General features: G+C 34.8%; 1 protein-coding gene across 4 annotated transcripts in view; it reads left to right on the top strand.

The window, feature by feature from the left end:
• The window catches only part of LOC138707661 (uncharacterized), a 141,430-nt gene that overhangs the window by 69,215 nt on the left and 54,521 nt on the right, over window positions 1–17,694 (top strand). For 2 of the 4 annotated variants that reach the window (XM_069837390.1, XM_069837389.1), the window contains exons 7-12: window positions 1,317–1,423; window positions 3,967–4,111; window positions 6,605–6,874; window positions 7,765–8,040; window positions 9,037–9,222; window positions 12,969–13,085. In XM_069837390.1, the coding sequence (XP_069693491.1) occupies window positions 1,317–1,423; window positions 3,967–4,111; window positions 6,605–6,874; window positions 7,765–8,040; window positions 9,037–9,222; window positions 12,969–13,085 (1,101 nt within the window). Of the gene's footprint in view, window positions 1–1,316; window positions 1,424–3,966; window positions 4,112–6,604; window positions 6,875–7,764; window positions 8,041–9,036; window positions 9,223–12,968; window positions 13,119–17,694 lie in introns of all 4 variants that reach the window. The other 2 variants (XM_069837388.1, XM_069837387.1) reach the window with 1 other exon arrangement.

Raw genomic sequence — 17,694 nt, 5'->3', positions numbered from 1 at the left:
GATATTGTCTCTGCGCATTTTTTGCGAGGCCCAAGTGACAGCTTACCAATGCTACCCGATCTACTCCAAGGACATAATGAGGTTTTCTGTCTATGTTTTCATGCGTAAACAATGTAAAGAGTAAACAATATGCGGCATGTGCGATACACAAAAACCACTCACATCTTCGTCCGACTCTTCCTTTTTGCATGAATAACTTTTTTTTTTCCTAGCCAAAAGTGCCGTTGTTTTGGTATTGCCGGTTATTTGAGTGCCGGATACGAGGAATTTTACTGTAATTATATTGATAATTAAAAAAAAGAGAAAAAAAATTGTCTATCTCTTATCATGTTTCCAATGAAATTCGATTTATACTAAGTTAAATAAGCCTATAAATTACGAGATACGTAATGTAAGTATAAATTTGTGATGTCAGATAGAGATGATATCAACAATTATTTTAAATCTCGTGTGAGTTTCGATATCTAGGCAATGTTACTAGCTAGTCACCTGTTTATAATGTTATCGATATTTCAATAAAATATAATTAATTTTTTTTGTTCTAAACTCTAGTAAGAGAAAGTCTATGAATACTTCTTGAACGTACTAACACCACCCCCTAACAATAGAAGTATTTACAGGAATAACAGTTATTTCCCCATTGTGTATGATGGACCACTATGCAGATATTACATCCAACTGCTAATTTCGTGGTTTCACTCATTCACTGGAACAGTCCTTTCGACATACACTATTTAATATCGTGATTGCCTTTGGTCCCAATGCACACATGTTCGATTCCAGCCTAGGGGATAAATTTTAGAAAAAAAAAAAATCAAATGTTGCTTCCGTTGAATGAAGCAGTATATTTTATGATCCCATGTAGTGGATTAATTTCATGTGGAAGATGACTTTACACAGGAATGAAGATGAATAAAGACAAACCATGTATGTAACAATCTTTTGATGGATTGCTGCCAATATAAGGTGCATAAATTGAAAATCGGTCAAGTTGAGAAGAACTAATGACTTCTATTTCTCAATTGCTTGACATTAGAAACCAATAAACAAATTCCAAGTATATGTATATAAACAATCACTTAATTTTAATGTCATGAAGTTACACAAAGTAAATAGTTCTATTTGAAATTCAGTTTATACTTTTGTATTTGATATGCACTTGCTTGTTACTTTAGTCTGTCAAAATGTTGATTATCGATTAATGGTTATTCATTTGAATGAATATAACCGTCACACTTCTCAGAAATGAACGTGTTATGATCCTCAAATATTACAATTTAATGCCTGTAAACTATGTTAGTTTCTTTTCATTTCAGCCTTACCAGACTGTCGTTATAATGTGAGATCAGGAAGTGCCGTTATTTCGATGGATGAACTTCAGTTTGCTGCTAGCCAAGGAGAATGTGAAGCCTTATGTGATCAGGTGTAAACTCTATGTACTACAACTGCATACTCATAATTACAATTATTTGAACATGGTGTAGATAAGGTTTTCTTAATATAAATTTTAACAGCTACAGAAGAAAAATCTTTCATAATATCCTAATAGCTGATGTCTCATCATTTGTTCCTTTTAACATCACTGACACGTTTTGGCATGGATCCTACCAATTATGCACAAATTATTTTTTTTTACTTCTTCACCTTATAAGGGAACGAGTCATGTGCTCTTTTTTGATCTATCCATTTTCTGCATTCTCGTCTTACAAATGACCATAAATTTTCAGTTGGGTTGATATATGAATTGTCTGGCCAAGGAAGAACTTGGATGTTGTTTTCATTAAAGAATTTGTTCTTCTTTCTGAAAGTGTGACATAGTGCAAGATACGGAATACACCGTCACCCTGTGAAAAAAGTTTTTGTTACTCTGACAGTACTCTTTTTTGTAAAACTAGTCACTGTTCATCATTCTCTTAATAAGATGAAGCAACCCCAGAACATCACTTTTGCTGGATATTTGGGTACTTGTTATAAATGGGATGATATTTTTTTTTGGAATTTCCTGTATGCACAAAAGGAACATGTTGACAACAAACTTCAAACTCATCAGAAAATATGACCTTCTTATAATTTTCCACTATTCAGTCTTTATGGAGTTTTGCTCACATAATTGCTTTTGTACATCACTTGATGATGATGATGATGATGATGATGATGATGATGATGATAATGACCAAATATATAGAAATATCATAGGCTTCATCATATAAAAAACAAGGTGCATAATACAATATGATATGATAAGATATGATATGATATGATATGATATGATATGATATGATATGATATGATATGATATGATATGATATGATATGATATGATATGATATGATATGATATATGATATGATATGATATGATATGATATGATATGATATGATATGATATGATATGATATGATATGATATATTTCGTCACAGCACTTCTTTACATGTAATGGTGTACCTCACATTTCTGTATCCGGTGCCACCATTAACATATTATTACAATAACACATTATTTACAATACACGTCTACACAAATACTTCCAATTATTACACTATGTACCTTTTTTGTTATTTGGTCAAACTCCCCTTCAGTATTTCTCCTACATTTCATTTGCTATTCCCTATTTGTTTATTAATCCTAATATATCTAATATTCTATACTACTTTCACACCCCCTTTTTCCTCTAACTACTATTCACTAAGATTTCAAGTTCAATTTTTCTCTATAAATTATCATATTGAATTATTTGTTCTATTTGTTCTTTGACCTTTTCTCCTATCTTTCTCTTATATTCATTTACTGTTTCAACGTTCAAATGTTAGTACTAATTTTATGCTGTCACTTGTTCACTTCTCTTAACCCTTTCTCACTATTTTCTCTCATTTGCGCTCACTTTCACTTTCTCACTATTCTGCTTATACTTAAACCATTGTCACTATTCTCACTTCCTATAAATACTTATATTATATCCTACACATCTGCTTATACACTTTCTCTCTCCCTTATACTTCTCGAACACAATACAATATATCGAACCACGTTATATGACACAAATATGTGATATTTCTATGAATGGTACACAGATGAATAAATATGTTTATGGACCGCAATGATTACAATGATGAACTGAATGCTATAAAATACATAGTCAACAAAATGCCTCATTCTGACATCTGTCAGAAGCTTCTTTGCTGGTCTGCAGGCTTCTCTTCATCCTCCAAGAGTTTGCAATGAACCATTACAACGTTTACTTCACTTTGACTTAAATCTCGGTTTAGGTCAACAGCTTAAAACCTGGGATAAATTATTTATGTACATGACTTGTCGGTTCAATATGTTCTCAAAATTAAAACCTGGTGTTTATTTTATGTACGTTACTGTACCTTTTAAATTTCATCAACAACTCGTAATTTCGTTTATTATTGTTTCATTACTTTAATTTCTCATTCTACAAAGTATAAAGAGGAGGTGTTGAGTTGCTGCAAAAGGTTCATCATCCTTGATATCGAAAAATCTTTTTCAGCCTGCTGTCTTTGTATACAGTACAGTGACTTCTGCTCAACAATTGTTGAGCAAATATGTTTGATTTTGCCCCCATTAATAAGTGCAAGTCAGCTCAGTCAGAAATGTTGCATGTAAAATATAATACATTTTGTACAAACATCTGAATGAGTCTTTATTTGAAATCAAAATACACAATAGTGATGTAATCATGCAACTTTCTTTGTAAGCATCTAATTTTGTTGCTTCACTAGATTTATTCATGTTCAGTGACACAGTATAGGTGACAGACTGTATTTCGGTGGATTTTCCTTTTGAATTATCAATAAAATATTGTGAGAAAAAAAAATGTATTAAATACTGTATATTTTATACCATTGTAACATGAGAAAGTGTAAACAGTGACACATTTTAACTGCTCTGAAATGTCGTACACAAACATTGGCTATAATGAGAGTAACATTTAAAAATATTTTCAGGCAAGAGGATTCACTTGTCGAGCATTTACATATGCTGTGGAAGAGAAACGTTGCTATCTTAGTGGAGATGACTCTATATCACTCAACAACGCCCCACTCTTGGGGAAAAGGGATGCAGTCTATGCTGAAAAACAGTGTAGCATAAGTAAGTAGAAAATATGTTATATGTCATATGCCACTTTCCTTCTCTTTCTTGATCATTTTCAATATTTCAGTAAACAGATTATCAATGCTGAGAATATTTTATAAAATCGTATTCTTCAAGACTGAGGAGTCCTAATGTTCAGAAATCCTTACCTATGTTGTAATTATCTTTTACTTTCCCTTTATACTGTGTGTGTGGAGAAATGATTGTGATGCTACAAAAATCCATTTCAAACTTGCAGCAAAAATAATTATTTTCAGCTTTCCTGACACTATAGTGGTGGCCGGGTAGCTCAGTTGGTAGAGCAGCTGGCTGCGGACTGGAAAGTCCGGGGTTCGATCCCAGGTGGTGACAGGATTTTTTCTTGTTGCCATACTTCCAGAACGGCCCCAAGGTTCACTCAGCCTCCTATAAAATTGAGTACCGGGTCTTTCCCAGGGGTAAAAGGCGGTCAGAGCGTGGTGCCGACTACACCATCTCATTCTAGTGCCGAGGTCATGGAAAGCATGGGGCTCTACCTCCATGCCCCCCAAGTGCCTTCATGGCATGTTACGGGGATACCTTTACCTTTACCTTTACCTTTACCTGACACTATAGTACCGTCAAATGGGCAAACTTGGAACATTATCATAGGGTATTTTCGTTTTGTCACAGTGGCAACATAATCTTCACTTGTTACTTTGTTGTGCAGCACATTGGTTCTATTACAGTTTGGTGTTACTGTGACAAAACAAAAATACCCTATGATAATTCTCCAAGTTAAAACACTGTTCCAAGTTTGCCTATTTGATGGTACTGTATTTAACTACAGTATTTCTTTTATTAAAATGATCATTTTTTAGTAATTATTTCACCAAGAAAGTAGTTTTGGCATGCTGTCTTTATGTCTGTTAGTTCTATTTGTCAGTCTGTCTCTTTGTTCCAGTACACAGTGATTTCTCGACAGATTTTCTTTGTATTGAGTATCTGTTTATGAGTGAATTTATTGGAGAATAATAGACGTGAAATATGATTACTTTCACTAAAAATTTATTGTAACTTTATTTGAAGTTAATAACACAGTGGTTGTGCACCTGCTTTAGATTTCACTTTGCAGGCCGGTGTTGGTGTTCTTGTAGATAGCTATTTACAATGATATAAAATATTAAGATACAATTGCTAACTTGTGAATGTACATATAGCCATAGTAGGACTAGAATGGTTGTTTTCCAAATAATTAATGTGAGAATCTCATTATAAACAACTAACATTTTTAATATTTCTCTCAGTTTTAAATGGCTAAATGCTTGTTTCCTTATTTATATAGCAAAATTATATTAGGAGTTACTGCAATAAAACTAGAGTAGATGTAATATGAATTTGTACAAAATTAGTTACATATATTCTTAAATCGTAAAATGTGCAAATTAATTTAGTTGTATTGGCTTTTGGAGTTATAAACGTATTTTCTTTTCATCATGAAGAAAATGAAATTTCATTTTCTTATTTTGGTGCGAAATAGATAATGAAATAGGTGGAGAAGTTCAAATATCTTGGAGCAACAGTAACAAATATAAATGATACTTGGGAGGAAATTAAACACAGAATAAATATGGGAAATGCTTGTTATTATTCGGTTGAGAAGCTTTTATCATCCAGTCTGCTGTCAAAAAATCTGAAAGTTTGAATTTATAAAACAGTTATATTACTGGTTGTTCTTTATGGTTGTGAAACTTGGACTCTCACTTTGAGAGAGGAACATAGGTTAAAGGTGTTTGAGAATAAGGTGCTTAGGAAAATATTTGGGGCTAAGAGGGATGAAGTTACAGGAGAATGGAGAAAGTTACACAACACAGAACTGCACGCATTGTATTCTTCACCTGACATAATTAGGAACATTAAATGCAGACGTTTGAGATGGGCAGGGCATGTAGCACGTATGGGCAAATCCAGAAATGCATATAGAGTGTTAGTTGGGAGGCCGGAGGGAAATAGACCTTTAGGGAGGCCGAGACGTAAATGGGAAGATAATATTAAAATGGATTTGAGGGAGGTGGGATATGATGATAGGGAATGGATTAATCTTGCTCAGGATAGGGACCAATGGCGGGCTTATGTGAGGGCGCCAATGAACCTCCGGGTTCCTTAAAACCCAGTAAGTAAGTAAGTATAGATAATGAAATATTTGTGTCTTTTAAATAGTTGGTGAAGAAAATTAACTAAAAGAATATATAATATTTGTAATGTGACAGCGGACTTACGTGTTACGAAATGCATAAAATGTATAAAGGAGATTTTGTTTATTTTCTACACTTATTTCAAATTCGATTTGTTTACTGCACATTCTTAATTCTTAGCCTAATCCATCTTTCACGTTTGTTGCAATTGTTGACTATGTAAAAAAGTATATATTTTACCAGCATCACTTTTATACTGCATCTTTTGTATACTACTATTATAATAAATTAAATGTGTCTGCTTAAGTGAACTCTACATAATTCTATGTGGATATAGGTCAGTGTGAAGATGGACTCTTCACCTTTGAGAAAGTGACAGGACACTTCCTACGCAGTGCGCAGCAGGTGGGGCTCGCCATGGCTGCGTCACCAGGAGTAACACTGGAGTGCGGGGCACGATGTCTTGAAGCTGGTTCAGATTGCCCTGCCTTTACTCTGGATTACAATTCCATGAAATGCTTCAAACTGGACCGAAACACACAGGGTCGAGGCAGTGAACTCTCTGGCAGAGAGGGCCAGAGCTACTTTGAAAAGATTTGTCTCAGAGGTTTGTTGCAGTTTCTATGTATGTTGTTGTAATTTACGATTTTTTTAAGGGGGGAGATGAGTGAAATTTCTAACTTCTGTAGTTTTTGCTTTAGTTGTTCATTTTTGGCACACACATTCCACATATGATATATATACATGCTACAAAATGTTCATGCATGTCACCCAGATATTTTCTGAGTTATGCCCCTTTTCTAAAAAAATTGGGGCATATTTTCAAAATCTGTCTCCTCGCACCAATTTTAAGTATATGATCTAAAAGAAACAATGCTTAAGAGTCAGCCCGAACTTTGTTTCTGAGTTTGTACATGCTTCATAGGATAAGAAAACTATACTTGCTGACCAAATGTAGACATTATGTATTCACCTTTGATATCATACTTGAATTTTATTAATGGTTAGGCTGGGAATCTTCCTGCTATGGCTGAGTGGTCTAGACCACCAGTCTGTCACACAGGTGATCCGTGTTCGAGTCCCGGTGAGGCATGGAAATTTTCGTTAAAAAATGTGTAGTGAAACTGACATTTGTTGGTGTACAAAGTCACAGTTGGTGTTTTTCTCGGTGACCATGCAATATTTCCATTATGGTTGGATAGTCGTTCACTTCTTCTGAGGCATGTTGACGTGAAGTTTCGGCCAGTGTATGGGACTAGTGCCCACCCAGCATCGTAATAAATTTGGGAAATTATGATAAGTAGCAAAATCGGGTTTCAGAAACCATGTATAACAACTGGGGTGATCATCAATGTATGGCAAAGGATTCTTACTACGTATCTAGTGTAGTATATATTTTTGTATAACTTTTTGCTTGTTCCACATCTGAAAGCTATAGTGTAAGACATTATCTGGAATACAACAAATGAAATGAAAGTATCTAAATGTCATTTTCAGGAAATGTCCGTGGATGTGAGGGAAGAGCTTGGGCATTTGACCGGCGGCCAGGCAAGGAGCTGCGTGGCTATGACGACTACAAGCTCAGCTTAGTGCAGAGTCGCAGAGATTGCATGGAGGCATGTTTAGCTGAACATCGCTTTGACTGTCGGTCAGCAGAATATGATACACAGACAGCTGAGTGTCGCCTCAGTAGTGAAGATCGTCGAACTCGACCTAATGAATATGTGGATGCACCATCAACAATTGAGTATTTGGAAAATCAGTGTTTGCCACGTAAGTATTCATCCATGTATGCAGCAATCAGAAGACAGACAAGTTTTTCTTATCTGGATTTCAGTATAGTTCCACATTTTTTTAGTTGGTTATTTAATGGTACCATCATAGCCCATATCCCTCAAATCCATTTTTATATTATCCTCCCATCTACATCTCGGCCTCCCCAAAGGTCTTTTTCCCCTCTGGCCTCCCAACTAACACTCTATATGCATTTCTGGATTCGCCCATACGTGTTTTTTTTTGCATCTTTAAAATATTTTATACAAAACAGCTATCCCTTTTAACAAAATAGTTAAAGAAATAAGTACTTCCAGAATCACTTTCATTTATGATGTATGTACAATGTCTCACTCAAGTAATGTCTTTTGGAATTGGCGTGGCTAGAAATTTTCTTAGAAGCCAAGTCATGTTTTGATAGAAACAGTGGCATATCGAAAAATTCGTGGCCCCCCTGCAGTCATTTTTGGGATCCATGACTAATTAATAAGTAGACATATCCCAGTCGCTTTTTCCTGTTATCATGCAGAGTAATATCAATTTCAGAATACAACAAAGAATGGAAAATTGAAAGAAAATTACAATCAAAATAAGAAATGTTGGAATTTAGGAACTTTCCTTTTGTGGAAAGCTGTGGAATTACTGTGTTGTCACTGGATGGGAAGTAATTTATTGAATCTCTCATAGCAGTGAATTCCACATAGTGTGTGATAGCTTATTTATATTTGTTACCTTTGGAAACAGATCACTATTTTGGTTATAGAATTGCAATGTTAAGCTTTTGGCATATCACATTTCTAATGTAAAATTCAAGAACATGTTCTAGGTAAGTACAATTTCTTCCCCTACTTACCCTGTCCTGTGACGCCATGGCCATTGGATTTCAAACCAAATCATTAACCATTTTTGTGGTAACTAATTATTTAAATTATTGATAAGTAATGTTGTCTTGCGTCGGAAACTAATTTATCTCACAAGGGTCTTGTTCTCTTTCAGCTGAAACACGATGCAACTTCAAGTCTGTACCCAACTCATACCCACGTTATTTGGATATTGTTCTCTCTCTTGTAAGTGATGAGATGGACTGTGAAAGACGCTGCTATGAGTATACTGACTTCATCTGTCGCTCCTTCTCTTATTATCCAAGTGGAAGCCAGTGTTTCATCAGTGGTGATGACAGAGGTCAGTGGATTGAGCGGTGCCATTAATCTTTATTTTCGACTTTTCAAATTGATATGAAAGAGATGTTTCACTTAGTCTAGTGGTTAGAAATTCTCTACATATATGTTTAGAATGGTTTAAAAATTTTATGTTATTGAATATGGCATGAGATTTTAATGTTTTTGCATCGTGTCACATTTTAGAAATTAGAAATAGCTAAAGTTTTGGAGCTACATATCAGATTCATTAGCGAAGACAGAGAAAGGGCAACCTGTTTCAATTTAAAATGGAGAAGATTTAAAAAAAAATAACTAACAATCAAACATTCTCATGGGTACAGATAAAAAAGTTCATTTCTTTTTTTCCACCATGTTAATAATGTTAAAATAAGTGCTTATACAAATTTTGGCCACTCAAACGCAATTATGAGGGCTTTCCAGAAGGTAAGTTTCATTGGAGCTGTTTACAGAAAGAAACACAATTTCATGGAAAGATTTATTGGAACAGATAACAGCAAATGTTGAACTAGTTTTAACATATTCCCTACTGGAATTGAGACATTGTCATACTGTATGATCAACAGGGAGTTGCAGATGGCTGTCACACTCTGGTTCTGATCCCAGACATCAGACTTCTATGACACAGGAATACAAAAGTCGATTCCACGAAATGACAAATGTCTTAATTCTGGTGGGGAATATGTTGAAAAATAGCTAAAAAATTTCTGAATCTGTTCCAGTATATCTTTCCAGGAAATTGTGTTTTCTTTTTGTAAACAGTCCGAGGGAAGCTTACTTTCTGGACGGTCCTCGTAATTGCGCTCGAGTGGCCAAAATTTGTATAAGCACTTGTTTCGACATTATTAACGTGGTGGGATAAAAAAAAAACTTTTTTATCTGTCCCCGTGAGAATGTTTGCTTGTAAGTTCACATTCTCTGTAGAGAACCCAACGGAAATAATATCTAAAAGTTTAAAGTGAATGGGACATGAAGTAAGAAGCTCAGAAAGAAACAAAATTAAGAGAATTTTGGAAGAACTATTAGACAGATACAGATCACTGCGAACATCAAGACTTCGATATTTTGGTAACTTGAACATTAAAATTATTTGATTGCAAAAAGACCTGTACAGATAGAGCACAATGGCAGCTTATTGTCAATTCATCAGCAAAGGGCTTACATACAGCAACTTGGAAAGGTTGTTGCTGCTTACGATGATGATGATGATGATGATGATGATGATGATGATGATGATGATGATGACTGCAATTACGATTATGATGATAATGGTGATAATACAATTTTTTATTATGATGAATAGGATGATTATGGTGATGATGCAGTTTGTAACTTTTTGCGCATAGTTTCAAAACTTTTCGTTTCTATATTTTCCTCTTACATAAGAATATTATCCTCTATAGCAATTTGAGGATTTGTCATTAATCCTGTATACTAATGCAGCAATTTTCAACCAGTATGCCGCGAATGATCTGCTGATGTGCTGTGAGAAAATGAAAATAGTAAAGGTTTAGCAAAATTGTAAAAATAAAATTGAAAAAAGTAATAAAAAAGTGAGTCCACAAAAATCAACATTGAGCGAATGTGACACAAGTTAACATTCAGTAACACATTCACTCCTAAAATCCACAAAATTCTCCCTGGTTGGGAATCACTGGTTTAGATTATATGAATGTTCTGCGGGTTTTTAAATTACACCTTTAGTGTGCCACATGTTGTAAAAGGTTTAGAAACACTGTGCTAATGGCATAAGTATGCTTTATAGGGCTATGGAAGAGTGGTTAACTGAAGAATAAATGTAATGAGCTTCATATTACCACCTTTAATTTTTTTTTTTTTCAGAAGAGAAAACAGAACAGGCTCACAATGATGGTTGAAAAAAATTATAGGAAAATGAGGGGATAAAACAAGGGAAATTGGAGTATCCCCACAAACCTTTCTCGAAACTATCTGTACATATGATTTATTTCAGGTGTCCAGCATGAAACATTGACTGTCTGGTTATTATATATCACTTTATTTATGTGAGAGCAAAAGTAATTATTTTCATCTCCATAATCAGCCTGCAAAACCCGTAAGTAGGGGAAATATGACGTCAGCCTCAGTCCACGTCTATTGGAGATGATCGACTTCCGTGTAGAGTTGTTTACATTCTCTGCCCTTGCAAAGGTCCATCAGTGGCGGCATGTAATTTTCAAAAAAGATTGTAATAAATTCATTGTATTTATAATGCGTAATCTCATTTCAAGGTTTACAATTATGCTAGATTTCCTGTCGGTAGTTTCTTTGAGATTTCTTTGCGCCTAACCTGCTTTAGATTTTCGAAAACTTTCCTCCTATCGTCACCTACGGAAACATAAATTTATAGCATTTAAGTAATGAACCTTGAAAGTCGCCATTAACTTCAATTCAAAATGAACACAATGAGTGATGTCCTTAATTTAACAGTATATAAATACATAATCAATGTACAGTTCGTAATAATGAACTTACTCGAAAGTTTGTGCATTCCATAGTTATTAATATGGGCTTTGTTGAAATGTGGTTTAATATTGAAATGACGAGTAAAAATAAATTGGATGGGATACAGTAAACAAGCAATACTTTCGTATTCAACAACAAAATAATCATATGACCATTTCCTTTGGAAGTAGTATTTCTTCACAGGTTTAGATTTTGCCATGTTCCAGTTCCCTTTAAACTGCAGTACGCGTATTGTGTATTTATATATATTTATATATATTCATTTATTTATTTATTTTTTATTTATTTATTTGGCTGGAGTGCATTACAGTGTTGAATGACAGCATTGACATCCGGTCATATAGCTATCACTCACTTATCAATGTACAATTTATATAGTGTCCTATTACTAGTAAAACCAGTTAAGACCAGTGATGCAGGTTTTGTAAAAACAGGAATTATAACTTTATTAATGCACGAAAAATCATAATAATTCTTCAAATAAAGTACATAATTGATTTGTTGCCTGCATGCGACATTTCGGACTTATTTCATTTTAGCCACCGGCGTGGCTCAGTCGGTTAAGGCACTTGCCTGCCAGTCTGAAGTTACGTTCGGGCGCGGGTTCAATCCCCGCTTGGGCTGATTATCTGGTTGGGTTTTTTCCGAGGTTTTCCCCAACCATAATGTAAATGCAAGATAACCTATGGTGAATCCTCGGCCTCACCTCACCAAATATCATCTCGCTATCACCAATCTCATCGACGCTAAATAACCTAGTAGTTGATACAGCGTCGTTAAATAACCAACTAAAATAAAAAAAAATTTCATTTTAGTAGAATACAGAGCACGGAAAGACAAGTCAGGGACTGTACTTAACTTATTTTACTCAAAAAGTGGACTTAATCGGTTTTACTAGTAATAGGACGATATATACATACGTAGATCTTCTTACATTATATGCACACATACATTTTAAAATTTATTTTACATGTCTTGTAACTTATTTATTTCCCTCATTCATTTTTCTCTTACTTTCTAAAGGTATGTTCCTAAGGATTTTATTATCTGTTCATTTGTAATTCTTGATAGTGTATTGTATACCTCCCGCCTCGAGAATGAATGTTGATGCAGTCGAGCGTAACTAGAACGCCATGACTGCACTGGTAGAAAAGGTGGGTGGTGTAACAAGGGGTAGTAAGGCAGTCGCTCTGAGGAGCTACAGTTCTGCAGGTCTGTCCATAATAAACAGGTATTTGAGTGATTGGCATTTACCTATGTTTACAGCGTCAGCAGGGAATGAGGCATTGATGAGTCGACCGGGCACAAACTACTATGAACGTAACTGTCACGTCGGAGGGGGTCCAGGTCCAGGCACACCAAGTCCTGGCGGCAGCCCTCAAGGTACACTGTTCAGCCGTACGGACATCATGCCCAGTAAGCTCAGAGTGATACAATAATCGAGCATGCAGCATAGCAACTGCAAGATGTACTAGCTCAAGTATCCTTCTCCTTAAGCACATCACAATCACTTTGATCTTATCTGGTAATTGGTGCAATAGTTATCATAGTGATATTACTGGTGCTGGTTTCAGATATTCTGAAAGTAATGTAACTGGTTGAAACTATTATCTATTCAGTGTGAAGGAGTGTTACATAAAGCATAAGAAAGAGTTTATCGTATTTTATTACTGATGTGAACATATTACTTTTCGTTTACACTTCAGTTTTCGTTATAAATTTATATGATGTGATTATTTGATAAAATGGTCATTTCAATACTGGTGAGCTACAGGCCAAATGCTAGCAAGTGATCATCCATTATAAATATTGATTCCTCCGTTATTATTTTATTTGGTACGACATGGATGAATCCAGAAATGCATATAGTGTGGTAGTTGAAAGACTTGAGGAAAAAGACCTTTGGCCAAATGCTAGCAAGTGATCATCCATTATAAATATTGATTCCTCCGTTATTATTTTATTTGGTACGACATGGATGAATCCAGAAATGCATATAGTGTGGTAGTTGAAAGACTTGAGGAAAAAGACCTTTGGGTAGGCCGAGATTTAGATGAGAGGATAATATTAAAATCGATTTGAGGGAGGTGGGATATGATGCTAGGGACTGGCTCAATCTTGCTTAGGATAGAGATCGATGTAATGTTTGTTGAAAAATCAAATTTAAGTGTATAATAATCCAGTACTAAGTGCGTGAAGTTGACATAAGGAACAGTACAATTTTGAAATTGTTTAGGATGTGTGAAAACATCACCTTTGCAAAAAGATATAAACAGACTTCAGTGTATTTCTGTGTATAGAAGTCTTGCATAGAGAATTTGAAATGTGTAAATGAGTAAAGATACTCGAAAGGAGCTTTAATTTATGAAAGGAAAATTCTCACAAATGTGTAAGAAATATATCTTATACAGATAAACAGAGAGAATTCTCAATATATATGCTGTGTACATAATTATATATACTGTATACTGTTTTTAAATATGCATGTGTAGCTAGGAAGTTCATGCTCATGTTTTCGCAGTTGCATAAGACATTCGAACATTTTTGCTGATACCATGTTGCTCAGTAACAGAGAAATGACATTATCGAATAATCACAACATATTTCAAAGTTCGGTTGTTACATTTCCATAGACTGACAATTAAGCGACCATTTTAGGAGTAGCAATGGTTGGTGCTTTGGAAAAGTGGTATAAAATGGCAAACTCTCTAGCGTAAATAATTTGCACTTCACTTATAGATGAAAGAACACTTGACAAATGACAACACGACACTTTACCTGTTTCTTCACCATCTGTCTTAACCTAACTCTCGGATGTAGCAAGATAAACATTTTAAAGTATAGAGGTTTATAAAAGGGAGCAGTTTTATTTTGTAGTAGAACGCAGACAGAATTGGCTTGCATGTGGTTGAGTCCAAGCTTTGGCAGTGACTGATGTAACCGTAGACCTCTAGGTATTCTCTTAGTTTCACCATACATATGGAAGGTTGGGACCTTGACTAGCAATGAGTACTTTCGTACCCTGCCATTACTACTGGGTGAACAAGAATTCTTCACCCCCTCCCCCAGACTAATAGATTCCAGAAAATTCTAAATGATCATATCTGGATTCATTAACAACCAACCAAATTAGTAATGTGTTTCACTCAATTTTATAGATGCTAGACATAATATCATATCTGCTAGTTTTCACATATGATGAAGTACACAGTTGGTGTTTATAATGTGATATATCACTTTCCACAACAAAGTGATTTAGAAAGCGTTAGTAAATAAACATCGAAATCAAACTTTTGCTTTAGATTGATGCACATCATATGTAGTATGTAGTTTTGTTTCTCCTACATTAATTTTCTCAATTTATCATCATCATCATCATCATCATCATCATCGTCACCACCACCACCACCGTTGCTTCTACCATTACCATATTTTCGTTGTAGTAATGTTAACAATTATGGCATTATATAGCATTGCATTCTTGAAGAGTTGTACAATATGTGGTTCTCCATGAGACGTCTTGTATTGCTTGAAATGAAGATCCTGGATCATGCTGACCATATTTTGCGGGATGCTATCATGTTTATGTCTGAGTGTTAGGCTTAGAAGGAAGAAATCATTGAAGGGAACATGAAAAGTGCTACATAAATTTTGTTCATCATCATTATCATATGATATTTAAAATATAATTGTTGTCATCATTAGGACTCGGAAATTCGTGCTCTAAATAATAATAGTAATAATAATAATAATAATAATAATAATAATAATTCATGGCGCGACAACTCATAAAGGGACAGGGCTGACTAGCTATGTGCCATTTATAACAAACGTGAATTTTCTTTTAGTACATTAAAAATTCTCTGTTATACTCCATAAATATTGCACTTGACTAGTTCAGTGAGTTCTTAAAGAATGTTATCGTGCATTTTACTAGCAACATTTCGATTCTCTTGTGTTTGACTTGGCTCGATACGACCTGGTGACTAGTGGCGAGTGTAGTTGGTGCTGCTGTACTGTCTGAATTATCCATTTGTTCAATTATCTGAATGTGACTATACTGCTCTTTGGTAAGGTAAGGTACGGTAAGGCCCAGCATAGTCCACCATAACAATGGCCATCCTGAATCCCTCCTTTGCTTCCATCGCATATCTTGGTTTATATCTTTGGCTTAGCCAGTTTGGGATTAGATTCTGATAGAGTAGGGCGTTCGACCTTGCTGATTGTTCCAGCTTTAGGAGCAGATCCGCTTCCAGATGGAGTTCCCGATGTTCTTGGACGCATGTCTATTCTCCAGAGTCCCCTCTATCGCTCTACTTAGACAGTCACTGGGAAAGCCCCGTCAGGACTTTTCCCTGTATCCCCAGCCAAAAGTTCAGGCTTCCTCCTCACCTCTTTATTCACTCTCTATTGCGGTTTTCTTTTTTAGTTTTATGATGCTGATTTTCTCTGTCAGCTGCAACACAGATTTGTCCTTGTTGCCAGAGCTCTCCTCATTAGAAGTCCTCCAGTTAAGGAGTGCTCATCAATCAAACCGGTGTTAGATTAGTCTCCATCTCTGGAGTCCTGTATCTGTGTGCCTCGACCCTCACTGATGGTATTTAAGTTTTTGCAATTGGTTTCCAGTTTTGGTTATAGTAGCAGTTCGAGAAATGAGCTCAACTCTGGCAAAGCCTCACATACCAGGGCAAGGTTAATACTCAAGGAGATCAGCAGTTATTCTAGAGGTTCCATTTGTAACAGAATGTGCCCCTGCTAATCATTCTTCGGTATTGATCACATTATGCCTTGGATTGGAGTGCTTTTTCAAGGTTGTCCTCTTTAGATTCGCTCTGTTTTGTTAGAGTAGAGTGTGATCAAGGTCACGCACAGATAGTCTTGGGAAGAGCTAGGCTATTACGTCGCCTCATCTACTCCTAGTGATTGATTTGCTTGACTCCCTTCTTTCGGGTTTTATGACAATTCAGTTATTTTATGATATTGCTAAAGATATTACTTACTGTTCATTAATTATTTTTTCAACTATTAAAGTAACTTGCATAAATAAAATAATTCATTATTCACCCAAATAAGATCAACTTTTGTTTTCTGGATTGTACACAAAATATATTCTTTATAATACGTATCTAAAGTGATATATTTGGCTTAAATTATAACTACACTAGTACTGTTTAAGTACATGTATGTTGTTATTTGTTCACAGATTAAAATCTGACAGCTATTTGTATAATGAATATTGCAGTCATTTCTAATAAAATTTCGTATTTACAGAAATCGGTATTAAAAGTGACAAAAACGTGCAAATAAAGTGGTTTATAATCAGATTTAAAGCATATTTATTCTTTTAAAATTCAGGAACTTCTCATTCAGACTGCTTTAAACTGATTGGTTCTGTGGAAATTCATGCATACGTAACAAGCAGAGTTTACAATATTAGTGACTGCTATTCCTACATACGTGTCAGTAGAATGTAGATCTTAGACTAAAATTGCAATGAAAAGTGGAAAGTTATGTTTCGTGTCCATTATTCCCAAATAAATTAACTTACAGGTACTGGAACAAAACTCATCCAGATACTCTAGAAGAAATTGCGAGACATACGAGATGCTTAAAACCAATTTTTTTGTAACAGAGGTGCTCAAATCGTGTAGGGTATTTTCTTGAGAATCTTGAAATAAAATTTTTGCATTGTCGCGATACTATCTGTTATACTTCCAAGAATGAAAAAAATAAAAAGGATTAAGATTTTATTTTATTTATTATTTCATCATTCTGCAAGCACGGTCATGGCAGATTAGATGCAGTCCAGTTCTTAATCTGTCATCACCCACTATACAATGATTAAAATTAACCAGTATGACAACATATATGTAAGTATATCACAAATATCTGTTTAACATATTTTTACATTAAAATATAATACTATTAATTCTTCATTTACTATTCTGATACAATTATTTCCCTAACTAATTTATATAACTCTCCATCACCA

The sequence above is a fragment of the Periplaneta americana genome, chromosome 10, assembly GCF_040183065.1.
Source record: "Periplaneta americana isolate PAMFEO1 chromosome 10, P.americana_PAMFEO1_priV1, whole genome shotgun sequence".
Lineage (NCBI taxonomy): Eukaryota > Metazoa > Arthropoda > Insecta > Blattodea > Blattidae > Periplaneta > Periplaneta americana.
The sequence above is the reverse complement of the archived record's forward strand: the minus strand, read 5'-3'. Positions and strand labels throughout refer to the sequence as shown.